The sequence below is a fragment of the Rhincodon typus genome, chromosome 31 (genome assembly GCF_021869965.1).
Source record: "Rhincodon typus isolate 14 chromosome 31, sRhiTyp1.1, whole genome shotgun sequence".
Taxonomy (NCBI): Eukaryota; Metazoa; Chordata; class Chondrichthyes; order Orectolobiformes; family Rhincodontidae; genus Rhincodon; species Rhincodon typus.
In genome coordinates this window covers 21884839-21909838 of record NC_063362.1, presented here as the reverse complement: position 1 = coordinate 21909838, position 25000 = coordinate 21884839, and the positions used below count along the sequence as shown (strand labels likewise).

The following is a 25000-nucleotide window of genomic DNA, read 5'->3' as shown; positions in this document are numbered from 1 at the left end:
CAAACTTCCCAGCTCGGTGAGCAAGTCAACAACCACATCAACAAATCTTCTCAAAAAACTTGAATATTTCATTATCCCACTAAGAAAGATGGGAACATTGATGAGCAATCCATTCAATACCTTGAGCCTTTTCCACTGTGTTAAACAAAACTGGGCTCATAGGCAGCACCACTATTCACAAAAGTTCCCTTTTCTTTGAAAACTGCTACAAATTGAGAAAAACACTCTGAAGTAAGTCACTGTAATTTGTTTTAACTAGTTTACCTACACGAAAGACAAATTTAAAGTGGATATGACACAAACCTAGTTGCTGCTGCAAAGTCTCCCCAAAGGTCAGTTGTGGCAGTATGAGAAGCCAAAGCAGGAGATGGATTTGGGGCATCAAAGCCTCCCAGTAATTCTGTAAAAAATATAAATGTATAAGTAATATAAATACAAATGAAACCAGCAGACACTACCCAAAACAAAATGAATTAATTAATCAATAAAAGCTGAATTCACAGAGGCAGCACACACCAGATTCATGAACTAACCCAGCAAGCACAGAGAGTACAGAATCAATCCACAAAACCATGGTCAAAAAAAAAATCAGATAATAAATAGGACACTTGCAATACTACTGATCCCATTGTCTGAATATATCTTCAATACTACCACAACCTGTAATGCATCCACAATGTTTCACTGTTAAGACAGAACTGTCTTATTCCATTAAAGTTACTGTTCAAGCTATCTCTTTGAGGAAGTGGTCTAAATAGACAAAGCCAAGCAGCTTATCAACTCAAAGATCATTTATGGCTGCTCAGATTATATTTCTATGTCAAAGTAACTCAAATGAAATAACCATTTCTTCCCTTTCAGCTTCTTATAACCCGATTATCAGTCATGGCACAAGTTAACAAGACCACACAGTGAAGCTTGAATTTTTCTGAAGCACTCTACCTGTAGAAGATGACTGTGTAGGCTGTTGTGTCATGCCTTGTGACCCTGGCGGTGGCAGCAGAATTGGTGTTTTAGTCCCTGGAGGTGGTGGTAGTAGGCCTATTCCAGTACCTGTTAGACGTGGTTTAGTCGATGAGTTCTCCTTTTTCCGTACATTCTGAAAATTAAAACAGGTTGGAAACGGTTTTGACTGTGCTAAGATAATAAATTGATTTCTTTTTTATTCAGTTGATGTCTCTTCCTGCTACTCTTCAACAAACTGCTAACGTAGCTCACCTTTCTAAAAAAAAAACACAGAATTCCTAAACTCTTCTTTCATAGCCAGCTGTTTCTGTACCTTTTCTCTAATTACTTTAAATCACTTGGAACTTCTTCTACCCTGACCATTTTGGAGACTGCTAAATTGCACTGCTGCTGATACTACAGGGCTTTTCTGTGCGAATGATATTTTTCTCTGAGAGAAACCCACACATCTATCTCTATCTCCCACATTAAAGGATACATTGTTGCTAAGCAATAAGGTCAATTTTCTTTCCTCTCTTCTACATTTACACTGAATTACTAATCTCAATGGTTTTAAAGACCTCACTTAGATGCACATAACATCAGATAACCTGCACCACTCTCAGAACTTAAAAATGAAACTAAAACTATATCCTTCCTTAACTCTGCTTTCTCTCCACAGATGCTGCAAGACCTGTTTTCCAAGAATTTCTGTTTTTGTTTCTGATTTCCAGCATCCAAGGTTCTTTGAGTTTCTTTTCCTATATCCTTCCCTTCTAGGCACACGTGATGTAGAAATACAAATCAGACTTAAAGTTATACATGGTTTCGTCCACTTAGGAACCCAAGTTTCAGAATAATAAGAACATAACATAACAATCATGAAGCATCATCACAGTTTTAAGGAGCTTCTTCCCACATCGGATTTAAATGTATTTCCAGTAGCTGATATCTTTGACCTTTGGTCACATAATCTGGTCTTATTTTAAATGATAGGTGCACAATTATTTTAATATTCAAATCTTCTGTGCCTCACCCCAATATTTAGCTTGATGGTCTGCCCTTCTTTAAATCCTAAATCCAATTTAGGTCCGGAGTCTGGGTTCTGAGCTTGTTTGGCGAGTTCACTCTGCTGCTTAACCCATCTACAAAAGAAAGAAAGTGCAGCTTGTTGCTTGGGAATAGATGAAGCTTTGTAAACCACAACTTAGAACAAAAATTAGATCTTAACTTAAAATAAGCAAATGTTTATCTTTTTGCATTGTCTTCATATATGGTTTAGTTCATACTGACTAATTCCAGTTTTATAAACACCTGTAAGACTCCAAATTGGAGCTTTGATAGTGTTGCCAAGTTTCTGCCACTTCAAGTTGAAAGGTTGAAATATGATCTCTTGCTAGTCATTAAGATATTAAAACCCTACACAATTTACTCCATGTACTTTCGACAGGCCTTTGCAATTATTGTTCTCACGTTTAATCCATCTCCTCTGAAGTCCTCAATCAAAATATGTCAGTACTAAAATTTCAGGCAACTTACTTGAAGTGATCCTGGAGACCGACATTAAAATCAAAAGCATCTCCCCGGTCAACAAATCCAATGCCAATGAATGCACGTCGCCCTGAAAAACGTAATGGGTTTTCTCAAGTGATATAATATTTCAAATTTCCACTTTACATGCCCTCATTCCAGCCAGTTTATAGTAGTTTATCAATGTAATATTACAGACAACCTCACAGAAACTAGAGTCAGCCATTCAACCTCATCAAACCGATTTCAGCATTTATTTTGATCACGGCTGATCTGCACTTAAACTTAATTTACCTGGGTTTGCTCCAAACAATTATGTTCTGTTATTATTTCATTTGTCAGATAAAAATTTCTATATACTGACGCTATTTAATTCCTCTAACATTTTAAATATTTTGTTAAGATCATCCCTGAACCATATGAACTTGCTGATATGAATCTTGCTGTTTTGTGCGATTACCAATGCTAAAAAAAAGATTAAAAAGAACATGCAGATACCAGGTTGTGCAGCTTAGAACAGCTCAGTATTTAATTCTCATATCTGATAATGTGAGCTCAGGGACTGCAGACTTCACAAATTTAAATTGCTTTAACCCAGTTACGTATGCAGTTCCCTTGTGGCCTTAGATAAAGTCACCTGGCAAAAGCCCTTAAGGTGTAATGTCTATAGGTTTTACCACACTTAGGAGTGAATTTAAGCAAGGGAAGTGAAAAAAACAGCCACTGTATTTTTTTTTTATTCAATAATATATGGAGCAAAGGAAGGAAATGTGTGCAATGATCTTGTTTCCACCTCCTAGCCCCTATTACTGAACACAATGATATAAAGCAACAGTGAAATTTTTGCTTGCAATCTTTTAAAATTACAACCCGTACTTCAACGTACAATGTAGCATAAAATTGCCATGAATGCATTATTTTCTTTCATCTCTTTTGAAGGTTGCGAGTTGTGTGCATCCCACTCTAGGTCTTGAGCTTGTTATCTTGGCTGAGGGAGGAATGGAGTGTTGTTGGCACTGCCGTTCAGGTGATACATAATTTGAGGGTTTTTTTTTCTGCCCAGGGGCATGACACTACTGTAACAGGTGTAGAAAGCTCTGTTGCTGTCCTGGTCTTAGGAACCAGAGTAGCATTCAGTTCTTTGAGCCTGTTTCACCATTCAATGAGATCATAGTTAATGTGGTGACTATGGTTTCAAATCCACATTCCTACCTGGCTCTCATAACCCTCAAAAATTTATATAACTGTGCCTCAAAGAAATGCAATGAACTGGTTTTTGGGAAAGAAAATTTCATATACTAATGATCTCAAGAAATAAAAAACTCTGATCTTCATTTTAAAACTGAGAAGTCTCATTTTTAAATTTTGCACCCTAACTCTAGTCTTGCCTACAAGAGGTCAAACACCAGACAAATCAGATGAACTGATCTTGCTAGTCGAAGGATCAGTCCATGGACACAAGAGTTACCATCTTCACATACAAATGGCAATGCACCCCCAAACTGTGCATGCTTGCAACAACTGGGAAAATAGGTGGGGGGACAGATAGTGTGAGGGAGCATATGGACATGAAGAAGATGTTTCCACAAGTGAGAGAGACTAGGGCCCAAGAGCATAGCCTCAGAGTGTAGGCATGACTCCTTAGGACTGAAATGAGTTGGAGTTTCTTCAGCCAGAGTAGTGAATCTGTGGAACTCACTGCCACGGGAAGTTTGGAGGCCACGTCATTGATTATCTTTAAGACAGTGACAGATTGATTCCTTTACTAATCAAGAACCTAAGGTACAGGAGAAGGCAGGAGAATGGGGTTGAGAAATGTGTCAGCCATGACCAAATGGAAGCCCAGACTCTTTGGGCCAAATGGCTTAATTCTGCTTCTGTATTTTATGGTCTTATGGTACCACATAGGGGCAATCAGGCATAAACTTCCTTTAAAATGTAAATTTTTGAAACTGCATGGCAACTTTAAAGGGACCATGCAGCACAGTAAATGAGACAGACAAAGGTGAGGGTTTTTAAACGCTGTGGGAAGCATTATTACATTAAAGGCGCTACATAAATACAAGTTGTTGTTATCGAAATTAGATGGAACATTGGTGCACATCAGGAAAGAAAGCAATTTATTTTATGTGAAACATTTAGGCATACTCTAAACTGGTCAATAAGGCATGATATCAATAAAAATTCATTCTTTCATGTTTTGTCTCTTTCTCACTTATTATGGGATTTTCCAGTCGTAACTGCAGATCACAATGTAGACAGTGTTATAACGGGACCTAGAAGCACAAACTAATCCACATGCAGCTGAAGATGTTGTGAATCACCTCAAGCAGCCAAAGCCACAGAATTCAGTAAAACAATGCACAAATTTAGTTACCCTGCAGTGAAAATAATGCAAACTTCCATGTCCTTCAGTGCATTATGGTAACGCTAAAGAGCTAAGAGCTTCCAATACTAGGCTTGAATAAAATCCCAAGGTAGAATTACCATTTCCATCTTCGATGCGAATGACAAAGTATCTGCTTGAATCAACAACACTCTCCACTGCAATCCCAGGAAACTGGTCCACTGGGGATTGTGCGAACAACTCTCCTGAAGAGAAAAACAAGCAAACAATACTGGGTTAAATACCATTCCCTTCAGCATTTCAGCAATAACTTTTGTTACCCACCGGTAGATTGCTCCAATGTTCTTAAACTCACAGCAGAACATACCTGTTAAACATTCAGGGATAGTATGAACTGCAGATGCTGGAGTCAGACATAACACCGTGTGGAGCTAGAGGAGCACAGCAGACCAGGCAGCATCAGAGGTGCAGGAAACTTGATGTTTCGGGTCAGGACCCTTCTTCAGTCCCGACCCGAAACATCAACTTTCCTGCTCCTCTGATGCTGCCTGGCCTGCTGTGTTCCTCCAGCTCCACACTGTTACACCTGTTAAACACAGCTAGTTATCAAAAACACACTCAATAAGGAACAAGTACTTTCTGCACATACATTTTGTTGGACCAGCTATCTATAATCGATGCATTCTGGTGTCAGGAATGTGAGCACTACAATTTCATTTGATAATACTGTGGGGTAAGTTTTATAATAGGGAGCATGAAATTCCCTTGCAATGGGTTAAAATCATGGCAGCAACTAGCTTAGTTTTCCAAGTGCAATGTGAACAGGGACGTTCATTTGATGTGAACAGTGTGTACACTAATTCTTGGGGTGTTGGGAGGAATCTTTCAGCAGACAATTCAAAGCAAGTAACAAGATGATGTAGACAGGTTGGTCAAATGGGCTGAACACTGGCAAATGGAATTTAATCTTGAAAAGTAAGAGGTGATGCATTTTGGGAGGAATAACAAGGCAAGGGAGGACACATTGAATGGTAGGACTCTAGGAAGCACAGAGGATCAGAGGGATCTTGCGTGAATGTCCACAGATCCTTGAAAGCAGAAAGAGAGGTGGTTAAGGCAGAATATGGGATATTGCCTTTATTAATCAAGGCATTGAATACAAGAGCAAGGAGATTATGATGGAGCTATATACAACATTATATAGTCCACAGATGGAGTAGTGTGCGCAGTTCTGGTTGCAGCACTATAGGATGTGATTGAACTAAAGAGGTAGCAGAAGATATTCACCAGGATTTTGCCTTGGCTGGAGAGATTCAGCTATAAAGAGAGACTGGATAAGCTGGGGCTGGTTTCCTTAGAGAGGAGAAGGCTGAGGGGATGTGATTGAGGCATATTAAGTTGAGGGGGCATGGATAGGGAAGAACATTTCCCTTAGTACAGGGGGTCAATAACCAGAGTGCAACATTTTAAGGCAAGGAGCAGGAGGTCTAGAGGGGATTTGAGGATTTTTATTTTTACCCAGAAGGTAGTGGAAATCTGGAAATCACTGCCTAAAAGGGTGTAGAAGCAGGCAAAATTACAACATAAAAGAGCTATTTACTTAAGCAGTTGAAATGCAATGGCATACAAGGGGGCCAAATGCTGGTAAATGGGATTAGAGTAGATGAATGCTTGATTACTGGCATGGGTATAATAGACCAATGGGGCTTCTTCCATGCTGTAAAATCTCTGACTTTCTAAGCATGCTGTCTGAACTGAAAACTGATTATCTCACAAGCATATTGAATTTTTGATTTCCAGAAAATACCTGAAATCTTGTCTTCCAATTTAATGTAAGCAGTATTTCCTTTTGCTGTTATCCGGAGTCTCCCAGTCCAATCAGGTTGGTCCAACTTCCAATCTGCAGCTCTGAGCAGGAAAAGAGAACATCTTTACAATGATGCTTCTTGAAAATAAAACATCCTCTGGTCAGACACATCAGTGCTGCTGTGTACTTCAACAGTTGCAAGTATTACTGACCCCGATAATATTCAGCAGCAAACATAGTCAGCCCTTCACACTTGACACACAAGCACACTTAGAGGCTTATCCCTTGACATCTGAAATATCTTGGAGCAATACAATGTTAGTTAATCTAAGTCATATTCAAATAACAAGCCATCATCCGAGGTCAGTATCTTCAGCACTAGTCAGGGTGAACCTTGGCTGGTGGAGTTTATTTTCCAGTTAGTAGTAAAACAGATATAATAACATTCTCCCACCATATTACTTTGGAAACTAGCAAATTATCAGACTGGCCAAAATATAATTTTGTACATGGAAATACAGATTGACAGGCCTATACCTGAAAATAACAGCACCCCAATATTATAAAGAATATTGATGACTCATGACAAAAAAGTAGTTTACATTACCAATGTTTTTCTCACCCAAATTTGTTTAAAGTATAAGTTCAAGTACCAGTTAATGAACACTCAGAGCGAAGCATAGGAAAATTTGGAACTTTCCAATGTTACCATCCTCTCTGAATCCTTTATTTCTGATTTGGTCAGCTCAACTTTCCTAGAGATTTTCCTTGATTCATTGTTGGACACTGTTCACAAGCCCTGACAAACCTCCACCATCTCAGGCAACAGGTCATTATTCAGATCTAACTCCAAATAGCATTGGCAGTTTATTCCAATGTAGGAAACCATTAGAGTCAAATTTTTTGCCGTGCCATTCTCTAATGTCCACATGGGTGCACTTTGAGTATCATTAACAATTCGAGATCCTTCATGCTTTGAAATCTTTTTTTAAACCAGGGATGTCAAATTGTTGCCTTGGCTCAGATCCGATCAAATCAGGGCATGTGACTTGTGTTTGGCTTAATTTCTTCTGAAATATGGATAGTTGAATTTGAAAAATTCTCATCTTCCTCCTCAGCCATTGTTGCCTGTCTGAACAATACAGTTCGAGAAGATTACTTGGAACATGTGGGTTTGTGTATATCAGTTACTGAAAACAAAGATAGAAATACAAGAAGGATAGGCAGTGTGCCAGGTCGCTTAATTTTCATTAGCATGAACTGTTAAACAATTCAATTGTTCTATGGTACCTCTATCTATACTCAGCTTCATATTCTGCACACAAAATTGTGAAATCTTAAAAAAAAAAACAGGATACAATGACCTCCCAAGACAAACAAGATACAATGAAACATGATCCAAGAACATCCTAATAATGGTTTTGAGTTTCTCTTCCTCATTCTGCCACCAAGAATTTGTGATAGAGAAGCTTTCAAAAATGTTCACAGTTCCGGAAAATAGAAGAAAGAATCATTTCTCCCAACCTAGCACAATCAGCCCAGGGTGAATTCACAATTGTCAAAGGCATAAAGTTATTTAGCAAAATGATGAAATTCTACTGCTTAATCTAGCTGTTCAGGTTTCAACTCTGGCAGTGTAAGTAACACTCTCATCTCCGAGTCAAAAGGTTGCGGGTTCAAGTCTGATTCCAGAGATGGAGTCAAGCATGGTACCATTTTGTCATTTTAATCCTTCCCAAGTTCATCATCAAGGTTCGGAGGAAGCTCACTGATGTCTTCTGGGACAACGGAACACTTGATTTCTGTTGGGTCCCTGGTTTCCTGTTTGCAGATAATTCAGATGCTGATGCTTCTAAATCCAGATTGTAACTCTGCTTTCAGACCCTGAAGAAACACCTCAAAGTGAAAAAGCCTTTCAATGATATGCGCTGGAAATGATTTTCTTTGTTCAGGTACAGACAGACTAATCATAGCTGCATTCATATATGATCCAAGTTGCATGGCGTAAACATAGACCCATGAGATTTTCCTGTCCTTTACTGGAACACTGTCCTTTACAGGGACTGGAACACAATTACCTCGAGCTGGAGCTTTCCTCTGTCTAGGGTAAAGGCTGAATTAGCAGAGCAGCTGCTTGATAATTAGCCACTTGTGGGCTTGGGCAACATGCAAGTGGAAGCAAGAGCCCAGGTGCAAAATAACAACAGTTGGGATAGCTGGTAGAGGTGTGAAGTGAAATTTATGTCGAAAGAGCAGTGATCAACCTCCAGGTGTTGAACCAGAACAGTGCCAAAGTCTCAAATGTTGAAAGTCAGTCCGTTTTGACTCCGTTTCAGTATGGAGAGATCCTGCATGAGCCTCAAACCTTCCTCACAAGCCTCCTTCTTTCAACTTGACTAAGTTCACTGAAACAATTGCATCCTGTTTCACAGGAAATTCTTCCACAGCCTGCTCCTGCACACTCTCCACTTCCTCACCCTCAACCTGGCATGTTTCCAACAGAGGCCACTATGGAGGACTTTTGATAAAGGATAAAGCATAGTGCATTACATGGAGTAGCATGCAACCATTTGTTTAAAACATTTTTAGACTTCCAGGAACTTATCTGACTTTTGAAGCCTGGAAGAGTCCCATCTGCATATTCAGTTTGACAGCTTGTAGTCCTTGGGATTGTTTCTTTTCCTTTCGTTATGCCTCAGTTCCAATCTGCCTATCCTTGGCTGTCCTGTGGAATGGATGAGTAAAAATGCCTACTCCAAAACCTTAAAAATCTGGACCAATATTCCAATGTGGCACCAAGGGAAGCTGCACTGTTGAAGGTATCGATAGCTGCACCTCAAAAATATTCCATTGGCTGTGAAATGTTATGGGAAGTTTAGAGGACAATAAGGCATTTTACAAATGCAAGTGTTCCTTTTAGTATTTGCAACTAATATAAAACATATGCCTTGCAAAGAGAAAGCTCCCTCCACTTGTACACAAACTTTGCCATATCTCTCAGAAATGCCAAATTTGGTTCAATGCATTGAAATGTTACACCCTCTAATATATCAAAAACACCTCCCCTCTCTAAGGCAGTGATCCTTTGAAGATGCTCTGCAGGAGGTTGCTCAAGTGCTCATCCTTCATGCAAATACTTTGACTAGTTATTTCATTGCAATGAAACAAAGCTATAAAGAGTATGTGGCCAGCAGAAACAGGAACTCTGGCAGACGCCCCTTTTAACAACCCAACTGTAACACACTTTACTCCCACACTTGGTAGTAGCAGAATGATGCTCCAATAGCAGACTACAAGCCCAACATGGAGACACTAATCAATTAAAATCAGCTCAACTGGCAGGACATCTTGCTCATATGTCTGATAGCAGACTCCCGAAGCAACTGTTAATGTCAGAACTCAGTCACGGCAGCATACTTCTAGGTGCATAATGGAAATTTCCCAGGGATACCCTGCAAGCATTCCTGAAGAGGTCAAACATTCCTACTGACTCGTGGGAATACCTGGCTTCTAACTGACTAAAATTCTGAAAGCTCCTTGAGAAGGCATCAAACACATTGAGACATTTTGGGAGCGCGCTATTGTGAAGTCAAACCTCAGAAACAGCATACAAACATCCAAACAGCTCATCAACCCAAACATCCTAGCATGGCTGTCCTGTATTTGGCAGAAACTGATAACTGAGCATTGGACTTTCCTGCCATCTCAGAACTTAGCAAACCTGTGTGGAACCAAGTCAAATTTGATCCTGGGGGGAACAGTCTGAAATAGAGAGAGAGGAGGAGAGCTTGGAATTTCTGTGATCACTATGGCTCACTTTAACATTAACTGGTGAATGAAGCAACTGGACCAGTGGACAAAATGTCAAAAACAAATGCTTATTTATTCCTGACATTTAAGCCATGACCAATTTTAAGTGCGGAACAGTTTTCAGGGCTGAATGGCCTATTCTGGTTTCTATATCAATACCCTGTGCCTGAAATAGTATAAACAGTTGAGTCACAAAGTTTCCGATCTGTATCACAAAGCTATTGATGTAGTCTATGCTGAATTATTTACAAGTAGTATCTTTTCATTGATTTTCCTTTCATTGAGATTTTCATGGATTATTTTGCTCAGCTCTCTAGATAAAACGAAACCTTGCACGCTTTACTTCTTGTTAGGCGTTTCCTTCCTCCATTTGTTCTAACTCTTCCTCTACGCCACAGTTTCTCTGATCACATGAAACATAGATGGCATGCAAAGTTCAAACTGATCCAGCACGGTTCAAACTGATTTAGTCCTTCTTGGTAAAGCCATGTCAGCAAATAATCACACTGCTTATTTGGTACTCTACAATCATATTATATTCGGCAAATAAATTTGCAAAGTCAACATCTCTTAAGAAAACAAAATGCCTAATAGCATGAACTCTATCATGCAGTAAAATAAAAGACACTGCATCATGGAGAGGAGAATCAAGCATCCCGACTGACAATACAGCCATTACAATTAACCCCAAAATCTCTGACGAGAATCGAGAGTGAGGATAAGAAGTATCAGCCAATTTTCACACTTGATTATCCATTGACCTTGATACTGGACAGGCACAGCAACTGCATTTATGTAATGCCTTTAATGTAGAAAATCATATCAAACCACTTCACAAAGGCGCAAATGGACGCATAGCCAAAGGAAATACACCAAGGTGAGGCAGAAAGATTTTGGCACTGAGGCAAGGGCAACAACAAAGGAAATTTTACATAAGCACAAGCAGACATTTTACTTTCTGATGAAAGGGTGTCAGCTAAGCTCAATGCCAAGGTTGTGACCAATGTAGTTCAACCGGAACTGTGGGGACGGAAAAGGCTGGAATATGTGGCAACAACACACTTGTGGCTGCTGCTTGCAACTACTGCTGCCATGGTACGTCACGCTCAACTGTCCAGCACGACTCTAACACTTGACTGAAGGATATTAAAGGTCACTTAATAACGAAGCTGGATAAGCAAAGAAGCACTGAAGTAGTAATAGAATCCCTAGTGTGGAAGCAGGCCATTCAGCCCATCAAGTCCACACCAAGCCTCCAAAGAGCAACCCGCACAGACCCACCCCTACTCTACCTTTGCATTTGCCGTGACTAACCAACCTATGCTGCACATCCCTGGACACAATGGGCAATTCAGCATGGCCACTCCACTTAATCAAGGAGATTGGCGGAGAGGTATAACTAGGTGATTTTAATCTACATTAGAAATTGATTCCAAGTCTTCGGATGATGCTGTTCAAGGTAGCATGTAACTAGAACCAAGGATAGATCTTTTGCAGACTCCTGGGATAACAGTATAGTGACAGAAACCATTACTGAATGGTCTGCAGCTACCATTTGATATCGCACTATGCTAGGCAACAGAGAAAAGGCAGTTAAGTGGGATTGTTCAGACAGTACCCATCTCCACAGTCAACATCCTGTTCACACTCAAAATATCAGTATCTGGCTCAGGTTGTTGGGGACCATGCATCAGTCAGTAATTTCTTGACCAGGTGGTAACTAAAAGTGGGGCGAAACACTAAAACTCTGCCACCATATTGCAGTCAAGGCATACCACATTACAGAGACAATGATTCAGCAAAGGAACACGCGCTGGGATTAACACAGCTAGTGCATCCGTTTGAAGGGTAAAGAGTTGAAACAGAGTAAAACGTTAACAACAATCATGTTCTGCAGCAACAACAATAGCACTGACACTGGCTATCTCAATATGCTACCAGAAACATACGCTCTGTGATTTCATACAGAGGGATCAGCAGTGTGATGTTAACCAGCTGGAGCAGCAAACTGTCTGTGAATTCCGCTGGTGACTGTCACTTTTCATTTGCTCACAATTAATGGGATTCAGTACAGCGTACTATTAGATGTGCCGAATTAAATATTTATCTGTTATATATATAAATCTTGATACAATTTTACAATTCTTGTCCATATCATTTTTATGAACTAGCAACATTCCCCAATCGAGTGAGTTAGTTGCCTGTGTCCAATTGAAAGTGTTACAAAGCCAGCAATGGAATTGGGGTAGCAGCGACATGGAGTGAGAGAGATGGGTAGGCAGCAACATTATTGATGGACAAAATGCAAGAAATGGCTGGAGCCTTGTCACAACAACAGTACTGAACAGAAATCTCTGGTTCGTAGTTACCTGCTGTTCGTTCAATATATTGTTCCCCAGATATATTCTCAATCAACATAAAAAGCAGAAATGTATGCAGTGACTGACAATTCCAGCATGGCTAGAATTCTATTTCCCTATATCATGAATGTGGATGAATGGTATAATTTTGCCTATTCAGATAATACTCACCAAGCATTTCACACATACAATTAAATAGAGTGCAGTACAGTAAATATTTTCAGTTACACAAAGCTTAAAAATAAAACTCCCAGAATCTGGCTGGGATTTCCAAAGACCAAAGCCTAAGACTCTTGCACTGACTTCTTAAAATGTAATCACTTTCTGGCTGTTTTATTGGAGCCCATGCTGTTAAATTACTCCATGACAGATCTATTGTGATAAACATATATTGCACTGCATGGAAGGCAGAAGGTTTGCCGTGCTATTGTGCAGCAATTCCAAAGACAGAATCCTCATTTCATTGGAAACTTTATCTACTGAGCACTGGAGGATCTGGTTCCTTAGTAGCAGCTCTGTTGCAACAAGGTCAAACAACATATTCGCATAAAAATAGGATTTCTTTCTCAGCAGGTTTTCTGAACCGTGACTATTTCAAGACACTCCAGGTCTTCACCACACCTCCCCCACCCAATTTTTCACTCCCTATAAACTGAAGCACATCCAATATTCTCCTGCTTGTATCCTAAATTGCACTAACTCCCTTTGTCTCACTGACCTACATAGGATCTCGAAAAAGCAACACATTGAATTTAACAATTTCACTCACTTTCAAATCCTTCTACAGCCTTGCTGCTCTGATCTCTAACCTATTCCAGCCCTACCACCACCACAGCATCCACTTACCTCCAATTCTTGCCTTTTGTGCAGTTTCTTTGAATTGCACCACTAACTTTGGGTGTGCCTTCAGTTACCAGGGCCCTGAACTCTGAAAGTCCCTCCTTAAATCTCTCCATTTCCACTGCTTCTTCACCAACATTCTCCCTTGTCCATGTTTTTGCCTATCCTAATATCCCATTATAGGCAATCTGTTAAATTTGGTTTGATAGCATTCCTGTGAAGCACCATGGCATGTTTTAATGTGTTAAGATGTTTTATAAATACAAGTCACAGTTGTTAATGCATGCAGTATCATTCCAAACCTCTGATCTTGCACTTACTACAAACTGCTTCTTGTTACACATCCTAGATTTTGCACGATTATTAAGCAGTTTGATACGCTTTCTGAATATGCTGCCAGCGAGACCTTGCACAAAGTTCAAAATCCAGATTCTATAGTATCAGCATCCTGTCTGACAGCATGAAACATTTCCTCCAAACATTACACTCGATAACAAGCTCAGGGTCAGTTTCTGAGTTCACTGTGTATTTAAACAGGAAAAGGTACATTCTATAATCATTCTTTACTGCACAAACACTTCCAAGTTTTGTACATTCCCCACTGGCCTACTAACCAGCAAGAGCCACCTCCATATACTGTTCTTCATATCCTGCCTTCAAAGCCTCCTCTAAACCAATCAGACCCACCTCCCCTTGCAGCACTTCTGATTCAACTTTGTACCACACCTGTTTCCAATGGCCTTGGGGGCATTTTTCTTTTTAAAAAAATCACAAGGTTTTAAAAACAAGGGTCAGTATCAATTATAACACAGAAGGAGGCCATTCATTTTATTAAGTCCATTATTTTGCTGAAAATGTTGGGGTTAAACTGTTGAAGATATTGCCAGTATCTGGAAGTGGTTCCTTGCCAAATATTTGTCAGTCTAGAGTCATTCCTGTTCTAAGCACTTATGTAATAATTTCATCCAACTTATTAGCACAGGTAATATAGGTCAGTACTTTTGGACACACTTGAGAACATGCAGCCACTCTATATATACAATCAGGCTGATCATAAATGTAAGGACTTATCCACACACGTTTCCACTGCCTTATTTTCAATCAAATGTACATATTGGCATCTGCCCTATGCACAATTCTGCCACCTCAGCTTTGACCTTCAATTTGGCATAAACCTAGTTAATTTCAGTTACACGATAAGATCACCACAAATAGTTCAAATTTCTGCAAAGCCACTTTTAACAGTCACACATTTGAATCTTGAATAAGCAAGCTGACTACAAGCAGAGCTTTCATTTGAAGCAGCTAGTTGTCCAGATCATGATTCCAAATACAATGGTTTCACCCAAATGATTTGGGATTAGATTCCTTATGAAATGATACTAGATCATATTTTGGTTTATTCTGAAGATGCTTATTCTTTGCCTAGATATGATTCTGAATTTGCTATTCTTAGTGATCAACAATAAGATTATTTCTAACTAGTGTTAAGAACCTTAATGGTGACCTTTCGGCGATAGGCAAAAAATGAAGATATTAATAACTTTTGATTCGCACGGCTTATTCAGTGACGTTTATGGTTCTGTGGATACTTTGTCAAAAGGCAGATGATATTTATCAAATAGCGACAATTATGAGGCAGAGAAAAAAGGAAATGCTGCACTTTGGATCCCACTATCTGGGGGGTACTTATGTGTCCAAAGATCTGTGGATCGAGATTCGGCCTGTCATATGAATACCCATGGCAGAACCCTCGACCCTAAGTAGACACCAGCCTGAAGCCGCGAACCAGCCGAGGACGAAGTGATCAGCTACGGAATTAACAACATTGTTCAATAACCATTCAATATGCAATTAAGGCATCTAAGTTCTAAGCGACTATATATCTTTCACTGTTAATGCTTTAAATTTCAGGGCAGATCAGATCTTTTCATCCCCTTTGGATTGAATATATTTCACTCCCATGGGATCACGCAATTGCCATCCATGACTTTTCGCCCGTTTGTCATCAGTTGATGATCCACTTTTCCTTTATTCCCCCAATCTTGAAGTTAGTCTGCTCTCTCTCCTCCCTCAGTGAAACTCTTTACTCGCGCACACTTCCTTCAGTGGAAACGGGAACTTCCACAATCGCTCCGATCGTGACTTATCACAAATAGAAGATGACACTCCGTTCTTTCCGAAGGCTCCGCGAACATTACCTGTAGCCCCGGTTCGTTGCCCTCGGCGGGATCCTGTAAACGTGAACCTCCGGTTTCACACAGAGCACCGACTCGTAATCACTCTCCGCCATCTTGCTGCGCCCCCCCGCACCACCGACTACAGGTGGACCCAATGCCGACGCACCCAACAATCGCAGGGCATCACGGGACAGCGGAGGAGCCGGCTCAGGCGCGCATGGCATCACGGGATCGTGGAGGAGCCGCCGACGCTGGGCCCCCTCGGAATCACGGGATAGAGGAGGACGTCCTACAGACTTTGGTCCCTTTGGTGTCATGGAGGGCGTTGCCTGTGGTGACGGGGACCGTAATAGTCATTCATTTCTCCCACACACTGTCTTCGTCACCATCGGGTGTCAAGACCAGAAATTCCCAACCGGGGCTCCATGGAAAAGTTCCACGAACTCCCCGATCCTCCAAAAATAGAAGGTAATTCTTGTGTCTGTTTCTGACATGGCTAAAGTATAGAAATGATCAAGTTATGCAGCAGGTTCTTGCTTCACGTGGAGCAAGAATGATTTCCTCCAAGTTCAGCTATAGGATTCAAGAAGGGTAAGGTCAATTTAAGAGTTTTTAAAAACTTCAATAAAGATATTATTGTCTTTTCAAGAAATACAACTACTTGAATGTTTTATTTGAATTGAAAGTGGAAACATAACTCAATTCTGCCTAATAACTCTGAAGTCCTCCGAATTACGTGCATGAAACGTGTTCTGTATGTGTTAGTCTTCATCTTATATCCACGTACAGCAGATAAAGCTTTGATTTAAAGTCTCGTACAAACGATAGCACCTCTGACAGTACGTCACGCCACGGTACAACACTGGATCGACAGAATTGTATGTTTTGAAAAAGGCCAGGAGTGGATCACATTGACAAACAACAGCACTAGCAGGCAATGTTTGGAACTACTATCTCTTACTACTTTCCTACTATCTCTGATACAATGTTTGGAACTGGTTGGTACTACATTATTACTGCCAACAAAATGGGGCAGAAAATTGCTATAGCAGTAGCACTGACATTTAGCTATTCTTTATGCCTGAACCTAGTTAGAAAATGATTAGAATATGAGCAACTACTTTGTAAGGAAAATGATGATCTTGCTACTGGAGGGAACCAAATGTATTTATTGCCTATAAAGTGCAGATTATTGCAAAAGGAAAATAAACAATAAAGGGGGGGATGAATTCCAAATACTTGACAATCCTCTACGGTGCTTTCCCAGTTCCTTCCATTAGAGGTGTTGCTTCATCTTTTCACCACATTTTAAAATCACCATTCAGATATTTCCTCTTGTAGCTCATTTTCAATTTTCTGATTAATAAGTCACAAAAGGGGTCAAGACAGTTTGTAATTGCAAGTCATTATTCAACAAATACCATAAGTTCTTATAATTCACATTTTAATGCAAATCTAGGTAATAATACAAGTCTATTCATCCATGTATTATGAAGTGTTACAGCTTTATATCATGTTCATGGGTTAGCTGCTACTATCCTGTATTCATGACACTATCCTTAAGAGGATTGCTCAAACGCTAAAATTCTAGAATTTCCACTCTACTTTGCTCCTCTTTACAAGGCATTCTTTAAAACATATCTCTGGCCAAATATCACACTGATCTGACATCTGTGCCCTTGATGTCAAATTTTGTTTGAAAATTGTCAGGAAGTGCTAAGGGATGTTGTATTACATAAAAGTGTGAACTGGCTTTTACTTGGCAGAAAGAGGAGTTTATTTTTTTTCCTCCCAATCCGAAAAACAGGCCAATAAAGTGCACATTTGAAAGTTGCAAAGATATGGTCAGGAGTTGCACATCTCTCTTCTATCTTGCTAAAAGCATCTATGCACTATCGTCAGTAACTTTAATTGACTATTCAATAGTAGTGATTGGTCTTCTGCTCATTTCTCAGTGTTTCACAATCTTGCATTTCATCTTCAGTTATTTGTAGGTGCATCCCATTTTCCAATTCAAAGTTGTTTAACATCTTTGTCTCTTAGCTTACATTCTATTCCATGTAGTCTTCACTGAATTTAGAATCAGCAACATATATGGAAATGGAAAAATCACACTTGTCAGCAAATGAAAGATGGGATAGTGTTTTAGATTCAACAAAAAAAAAATGTTCAGAGTTCACTTTTTCCCCTTTTCAACTGCAAACCTAGAGAGAATTAGAGTTTCAGCAGAATCAGAGTGTGGAAAAATAACACTTAACCAGTGCAGGAAGGAAATTAGCTGGTTGAGTTATGCTGAAGTTCTGAAATCTGGCAGAAGAAGCCTTGCAGATTAGATAATCCTCACATATTCTTCGTCTTGGATACTTGTTGAAATCTCTTGTCCGTCACACAAAAACATAATGACTCAAACAACTCTATTTACATGAATAAATGTTCCTCAAATAAGACAAGGAGCATAACACATCAAAAATAAGGCCAAACTGTTGAGGCTAAACTTATAAAATTTTACTCAAAATATACTTAACTTTGCCAGTTATAAACAGAAGTTGTACAGAATACATCCAGCACTCAGACCAAAATCTTTTCTTTTGCTGAACGCTGTATAAAAAAAGCTGCTTCAAGGGGTTCAGACGATTTTGTGGGGTAAAATATAAAAACCAAAAAAAGGACAATAGCAAGAGCATCTATTTGTTGATAAAGATGTTACAGGTAATTAAAAACAGTATTTGCACATCTTTCCCAGCCTTCATGCAAATAGGAAGGTCTAATAAATTCAACCAAAACAAACAGCAGCTGTTAACACCAAACCCCACAAATGTTACATTGTGTACATTGCCTGTAAATAAAGACAAAATACAGTGATAGACATCTTACCCGACAATAACCTGATAGTCACAATCAAATTTACTTTAGATGTGTGACTCATCTAGTAGTTGTTACATCACTAACCTTATAGCAACACAAATGTGTGCCATTTCCATCAACTGGAGTGCAACAGTATGCAAGATCCTGATGAGAATGTAAGAGGAAGCATTTTGTAAGCTTAAAAAGGGGCAATTCCTTCAATAAGTTCTTCAACTGTTTTTGATTGAATAACCATTCTGGTTTAAATGATGTCCCATTTAGACATTTACAGATCTCTTTCAGCTGCTGACTGACCAATTGTGCATTTCCAGAGACCTCAGACCTACAATTTCATTGTAACAAGTTTTCAGATGGGTGATACTGTGTCATGGCATCATATGCCCAAATAAACCATTTACTACTTTTCTTTTGATTTTGGGGTGATTATGCCCTTTAAAGAACCCCCAGACTATACAGCAGAGTTTATAAATTAAACAAGCTGAAGTTTAATATATCTCAATCAAATTACTCAAGCTCCTGTAATTTGCTACTGTCTCATTCAAGTTCAATGACAAGCATCTTCTCAAAACAGAAATCTGCAACCACAAAAGTGTGTGGCATAACCATCCATCTGTACCCACCAAGAAACACAAGAAAACAAAGTCCAAATGAATGGATAATTTTTTTTTCTACAAAAATCTGTATGTCACACACACACAAACAAACAGGTCAGGTAAAAGCTGCAGACATTTGTCTGCATTTATAAATGAGGTGCAAGCTTAATATTCAAACCACAAAACCAGGCTGGTTTCCTAAACTCATCCTTCTGAATCGGGGCAACTCTTAAATGCATCACGTTCCTAGAAGTAGCAGCAGGACTGATTTAGAAATCATCAGAGGAACTGGAGTAAATCAGTGCTGACAGAAGGGTGATATTTTGCTGAAGTTGAAAAACAAACTGCATCAATAGCAATAAAGCAGCATACTCCTTGCATAACAAGCTGAAATGCAACTTGTGAACGTTACCGGTTTGATAAGCATCCTTGGTGCTTTTGCTGGCCTTCACACAACAGAGAACCACAATAGCATGATATCAGGAAAGTTGTTTGGGGGGGTGGGGGGGGGGGGGGGGGTGGGGGTGGGGTGCAAATGTGGAAAAATATTAATATACTTAATGTACTTGCACACAAATAAAACTCATTGATTGTGCTAAACCAATAATATAAACCTAAAGGAACTACAGAAGCTACACTATACATTATGACTTGAGTCTTTCAGCAAAACTCATTGTTCAGTGGTCTAAGCTCATTTAAAAGACTAGCTTGTAAGTTATTTGATTTTGTTCTCTTCCTCCCTCCTTCCCTGTATAAGTATGGTACAGTTCAGTGCTGAGATACACAAGTACATTCTAAAATACTTTAAATGATTACCCTGAATATTCACGCTGTGAACATCAAGTTTCCTAGCAAGTTTCTTTTGCTTTTACAGATTACATGAGAATAGTATGTGTTATACTTCAGATAAACTGAACATCTTCAAACGGGAAATACAACACGTCAAGAATCCAACATCTCAGTTACTAGGCTGTTTTTATTTGGGCTGTTCCATCCCTGTAGCAAGAATATACAAACCACACAGTATAATGGAAGTCATGACCCCCTTTATTATTGCTTATTAACTGAACCCAAACACATTAAGTGTGGTGAAGCTACAATGTGACCTGCTGCCACAGCAACAATGTTTGAAGAGTTCTACAAATCCTCTCTATTCAGCAATCATCCTATCAACCATTTTTCTGTGAAGGGAAGGTGGTGGTATACTTAGCCATTTTGTCTTGCTGCTACATCAGAATGCCAAGTAGCAAAGTCAACACTGACAGCCAGTTCACTACAAGTCCCAAGTTCAGTCTGTAATATTCTCTGCAGAATTAAAACAAAAGACATGGCAAACAATACTGAAGCACAACTCCTCAATGCAGTTCAAGAGGTCAACTGGCTGTATTGTCCCAACCTTCCAATTTGCTAACGTCTGGGCAGGGAAGAAGAGAGAAAGGTAGTGAAAATGGATAAGGAGGCCATTTTACATTTAAATTAGGGACCACCTACATTATCTTCAACAAACGAGAATAACCCATTCCTTCAAGTTACATTCTACCATACATGAGAAAAAAGACAAGTGATTTAAAGAGAGATACTTGGAAGCAAATTAAAAGCTGCAAAGCAAAGTTGCAATTTTTTTTCAAATAAGCCTCCTCCCAATCCTAAGTTATACTATACATGTCACACACATTGTATTGTTCAAGTTTCTGTAATGTCAATGGTAATCACAAAACAATTCAAACCCCTCATGACATTATTGAAGGTCCCACAATATTTCCAGCAGCTAAATTCTATATGTACCACGTTCCATTATAACCACTAAAGTACAGCTGTCTTCTGCTGACAAGTTTCACACAATTCAGATGCAAGTTGCCTTTAGATTCAATATAAACAGCTTAAAAAAAACTTTTAAGTATGAATTTCAATGTCCGTTTTCACTTTGTTTGGCCATTTTGCTAAATGTACTTCTGGACTTGCCTTTTTTGTATTAAAAAGAAACCCCTGACCCAGCTACTTCCAGAGTAAAGCCAAGTTCCTTGGCATACCAGTACATCACCAAGATCTGTCTATTTTAAAAGCCCAAATCAAGTTGGTATGAATTAAGATGGAGGTCACTGGCTTATTGTTTATGAAAACTGCACAATTGTCTCTCTAAAAGACTGGTTTAAAAAAAAAATCCAGTAATCTGATGCAACGAAAGACAGAATTCAGCTTAGTCATGACAGAGGTCCTGATTAAGATAATTTCTTTAACAAAAAAAGGCCCTATAATATCTAAAAGGCCTGAAACAGAGTGCAGAGCACAGCTGCCTTCATCAATTCATTGACTAGCAATTGATCTCACAACGGAACAGAAGTTTTTCACAACAATCGAAAAGTAACTGGACCAATTTTGCATTTCTGCGATGATTTCATGTTTGCTTTCTACAATATCTGTGGTGATTAACAGGTGTTGTGAAACAGAACACACATTTTCTAAAACAGACACCCTACTCCTTGTATATATTACTACTTGGTATTTATCCTTTTTCTGCTGGCAGCTAACTTTTTTTTAAACTGACCAAAAGGAGTACAAGGCAGGTCCAATGATAGTACTTGGTTCCAATCACTGCCAATATTGCCTTATATTGTTTGTGTCACTGATTTTTATATACTCTTTCCTATGGGCCAAGCTATTTCTTTTGAAAAAAATTCCCAAAATTCTGGATGGTGCTGCACATTGGCAACTGTCCTACACAGATCTATGACGATTCCAAACACAGTTAAAGCCCGATCTTGGAAATGTTGTATGGAAAGGTAAAGGCAGAGGTCAGGTATCAACACTGTTGAAGGGAGGCAGTATCATCATTATTCTGTAGTCTTTGCATTAGCAGATGTCAGAATGTCAATTCACACAACAGGGCAATCTTTGTTCATTCAAGACTTCATCCATACTTTGAGAAAGATTTCACAACATGTAAAGGCAACAAGATTCTCAGCATATTTAGGATTCTCATTTAGCTTTACCAAATAGGGTGTTTCCCCAAACCACCCTACCTTTATCATCTGCTTCCCATCCACAAATTTCATTGACCCAAACCGTCTCTTATAGTGTGGAGCTGCACCCTGATTTTATTCAGCATACCAATAGTGGTCACTTATCTTTTGCTGATAATGCATAGTATCCAATGTTCTTCAAGTCCATTTTGATTCCTCCAGTCTGAGCAAACTGAACATGGCAGTTCTTCTACAGTGCTGCTCACAAGGCTAGTTTTGACTTTATTACTTTATTTCATTCTGTCTGTAAATACCAGTGTTTGCAAACACATTTTCCTCCTTGGCAATGACTCTCAAGTCCAAACCCCACAAACACCAGAATGTTGCACAAAGCATTTCATAGCAGTGCTAGCCTTCAGCTGTAGCCTACTATGTTTGCTAATTTTGTAAACTAGATTTTTTGGCTTCAAAATTAATAACTGCAAGAAACAAAACCAGAGCTTGATTTAAAAAAAAAGTTGCCTGATTGTAATTCTGGCTAGGAAACAAAACAATTACTGGCTCGATTAACCCAACTGTGCTTTTAGGTATGCAAATACTTATATTTTGTCTTTTCACAGAAATAACTATTGGAATGGGCAGGGGGGCTGGGTGGATTTAAGTTCTCCACCTTCGCCTTTGCTTTCATGAAGGCATTTAACTTCAGCTTGGGTACAGTTCCAGACAGTACCCTGTCCAGCTGTTGTGCGAGCTGAATGACATGCATCTTCAGGTTGTTTAACTGAAGTAGATGAGGAAAGGGAAATCAAAAAGAAAAGCAGGATTAAAACTGAGCCTATATTCATTCCAAAACCCCTGGCTAAATATTCCACTCCCTAGTGCAGGGCACAGAGGCCACTTGTAGAGCCACTGCTGCCTGGCTGATCAAGATTGGATTAGGATCCTATATACTGCAGCGTGCAGCATATAAATCCAAGAACTAGCAGTGAGTTGGAATTTTATTATTTAGAGAACAAATATATTCTGAAGAATCTCAGTCAATTGTTCCAATTGCATCATGTTCATAAACACCATAAATCAATTGAATGTCAGTCCATTGATCAAGTGAAATGCCAGGTAGTGTGAAAACTCACCTTACAAAAAAAATTCTATGCTAATAGAACAACTGCTGGGAAAGCACTTTGAATATTATTCATTATAAAAGTTTAAAAATTTTGACATTTTGCAGTTAATAGGCATTTGAAACCCATTCAACCCCAGTCCAAATCAATTCAGCAATATTTTATGCCCCAGACAAGTAATTTGACAGCTGTCGTATTGGGAGGCTAGGCTAGCAGCTTACAAGAGTGAGGTGGCCGATTCCAGCTTCCGCCCCCTCCCAAACCAATGGTTGATATTGAAATCTTCAATTAATCTTCACTCCATCCCACCCCTCCTCACAAAGCAGTAATTTGTTCGCAGGCAGACATATACAGAATACACACATACACAAACACATGCGCATTTGCGCAAACACAAGACAGATGATTCATATGCGAGCCACACAAAAAGGAAATTACATACGTGCCCTGTTAACAATAGATGGACCTAGAAACAGCTTTGTTTTTGAAATTCTAGAAAATAAAAGGCATTGTCTTGAAAAAATACTAAGAGTATGTACTAGTGATGGGCAATAACTGCAACCCCTCGCTTTAGTGTCAGACAGCAGGGCACAGAACGCACACAACCACCAGAAGGGAGACAATAAACAGTACCAAAGTTTCAGGCTCCATTATTTAGCCTCAAACTTTTCAGCTTCTCGAAAGAACAGAAAATTTGATTGGAACAATTTTATTTCCCTTTTTAAAAAGTTACATTTATTTGTCTTTTTCTTTCATTTCCCCGTTTCATAAAACTGGGAGGGTTCCAAATAAAGCACTTTGAAAACCTTCCCAGTTTCTAACAGCAATACTGCTTTGCACTGACCCTCAATGGGAGCAGCAGTAACTTTAGACATGGCCTTTGCTGAAACATTCTCTTTTCTAAAGAAAGTTTCGACTACCGCAAGCTATATCTATCCTGCAGTTTATACCAAAAACCATCATGCACAAAGCATAGCTGGTGAATTTGAGCATAAGGCAGTGCTGGAATAAGATCACGTGACCACAGCATTACACAGCTCGCATCTCAAGTGCTACCCTAGTATTCTATTTTTAATCACACCACCGTATCAGTATTAAAAAATAAAACCTGGGATTCAGCTGAGATTTGGCCAAACCAACTAACCTCGTTCAGGTGGTGAGATACAGCAACATTTGCAGCCACTATTTGAACTTCTCTTTTTCCCCACCCCCACTCCAACTAGTTCTCTGTTAACCAACAGACTTGCTCACTGTGGATGGAAGGACAGGAATCTGACAGGAATTGGTTACACAACAGACCACTCACATTACTGAATACAATTACTGTGTACTTCTTGGTCTGCTGTGTCAAATGGCCAAGCCTGTGGTCCACATTCGTACTGTGGATCATCTCATGTTCTTGTCCTCTTTTTTCAGTATGATAGTTTGAAAAAAATTTACTTTAAATACAGTCTATAATAAATAGCTAAAGATGAGCCAACTTTAAAATGGGTGCATTTCTGATGGATTTTTTGACATACTTCGCATAGTAAGATAATTGAAGGACTGTCTTGTGGCAATGGATCAGGTGGGAAGATACCAAAACAAACCCATGAAGTATGGGCTGAAAATGGACAAACAGCACCCATCACTAATACATAGT

General features: G+C 39.2%; 1 protein-coding gene and 1 long non-coding RNA gene across 2 annotated transcripts in view; one reads left to right on the top strand and one right to left on the bottom strand.

Moving 5' to 3' along the window:
- LOC109926944 (adaptin ear-binding coat-associated protein 2) overlaps window positions 1-16029 on the bottom strand; it is a 34351-nt gene extending 18322 nt beyond the window's left edge. Inside the window, exons 1-7 of the mRNA XM_020526833.2 lie at window positions 15841-16029; window positions 6630-6730; window positions 4963-5067; window positions 2485-2566; window positions 1982-2090; window positions 943-1099; window positions 304-400 (exon numbers count right to left, since the gene is read on the bottom strand). Of these exons, the coding sequence (XP_020382422.1) occupies window positions 304-400; window positions 943-1099; window positions 1982-2090; window positions 2485-2566; window positions 4963-5067; window positions 6630-6730; window positions 15841-15932 (743 nt within the window). The 5' untranslated portion in view covers window positions 15933-16029. The remainder of the gene's footprint in view (window positions 1-303; window positions 401-942; window positions 1100-1981; window positions 2091-2484; window positions 2567-4962; window positions 5068-6629; window positions 6731-15840) is intronic.
- Window positions 16030-16044: 15 nt separating this feature from the next.
- Window positions 16045-25000, top strand: part of LOC125486669 — a 13433-nt gene continuing 4477 nt past the window's right edge. The window contains exon 1 of the long non-coding RNA XR_007265319.1: window positions 16045-16287. This is a non-coding gene — a long non-coding RNA (uncharacterized LOC125486669). The remainder of the gene's footprint in view (window positions 16288-25000) is intronic.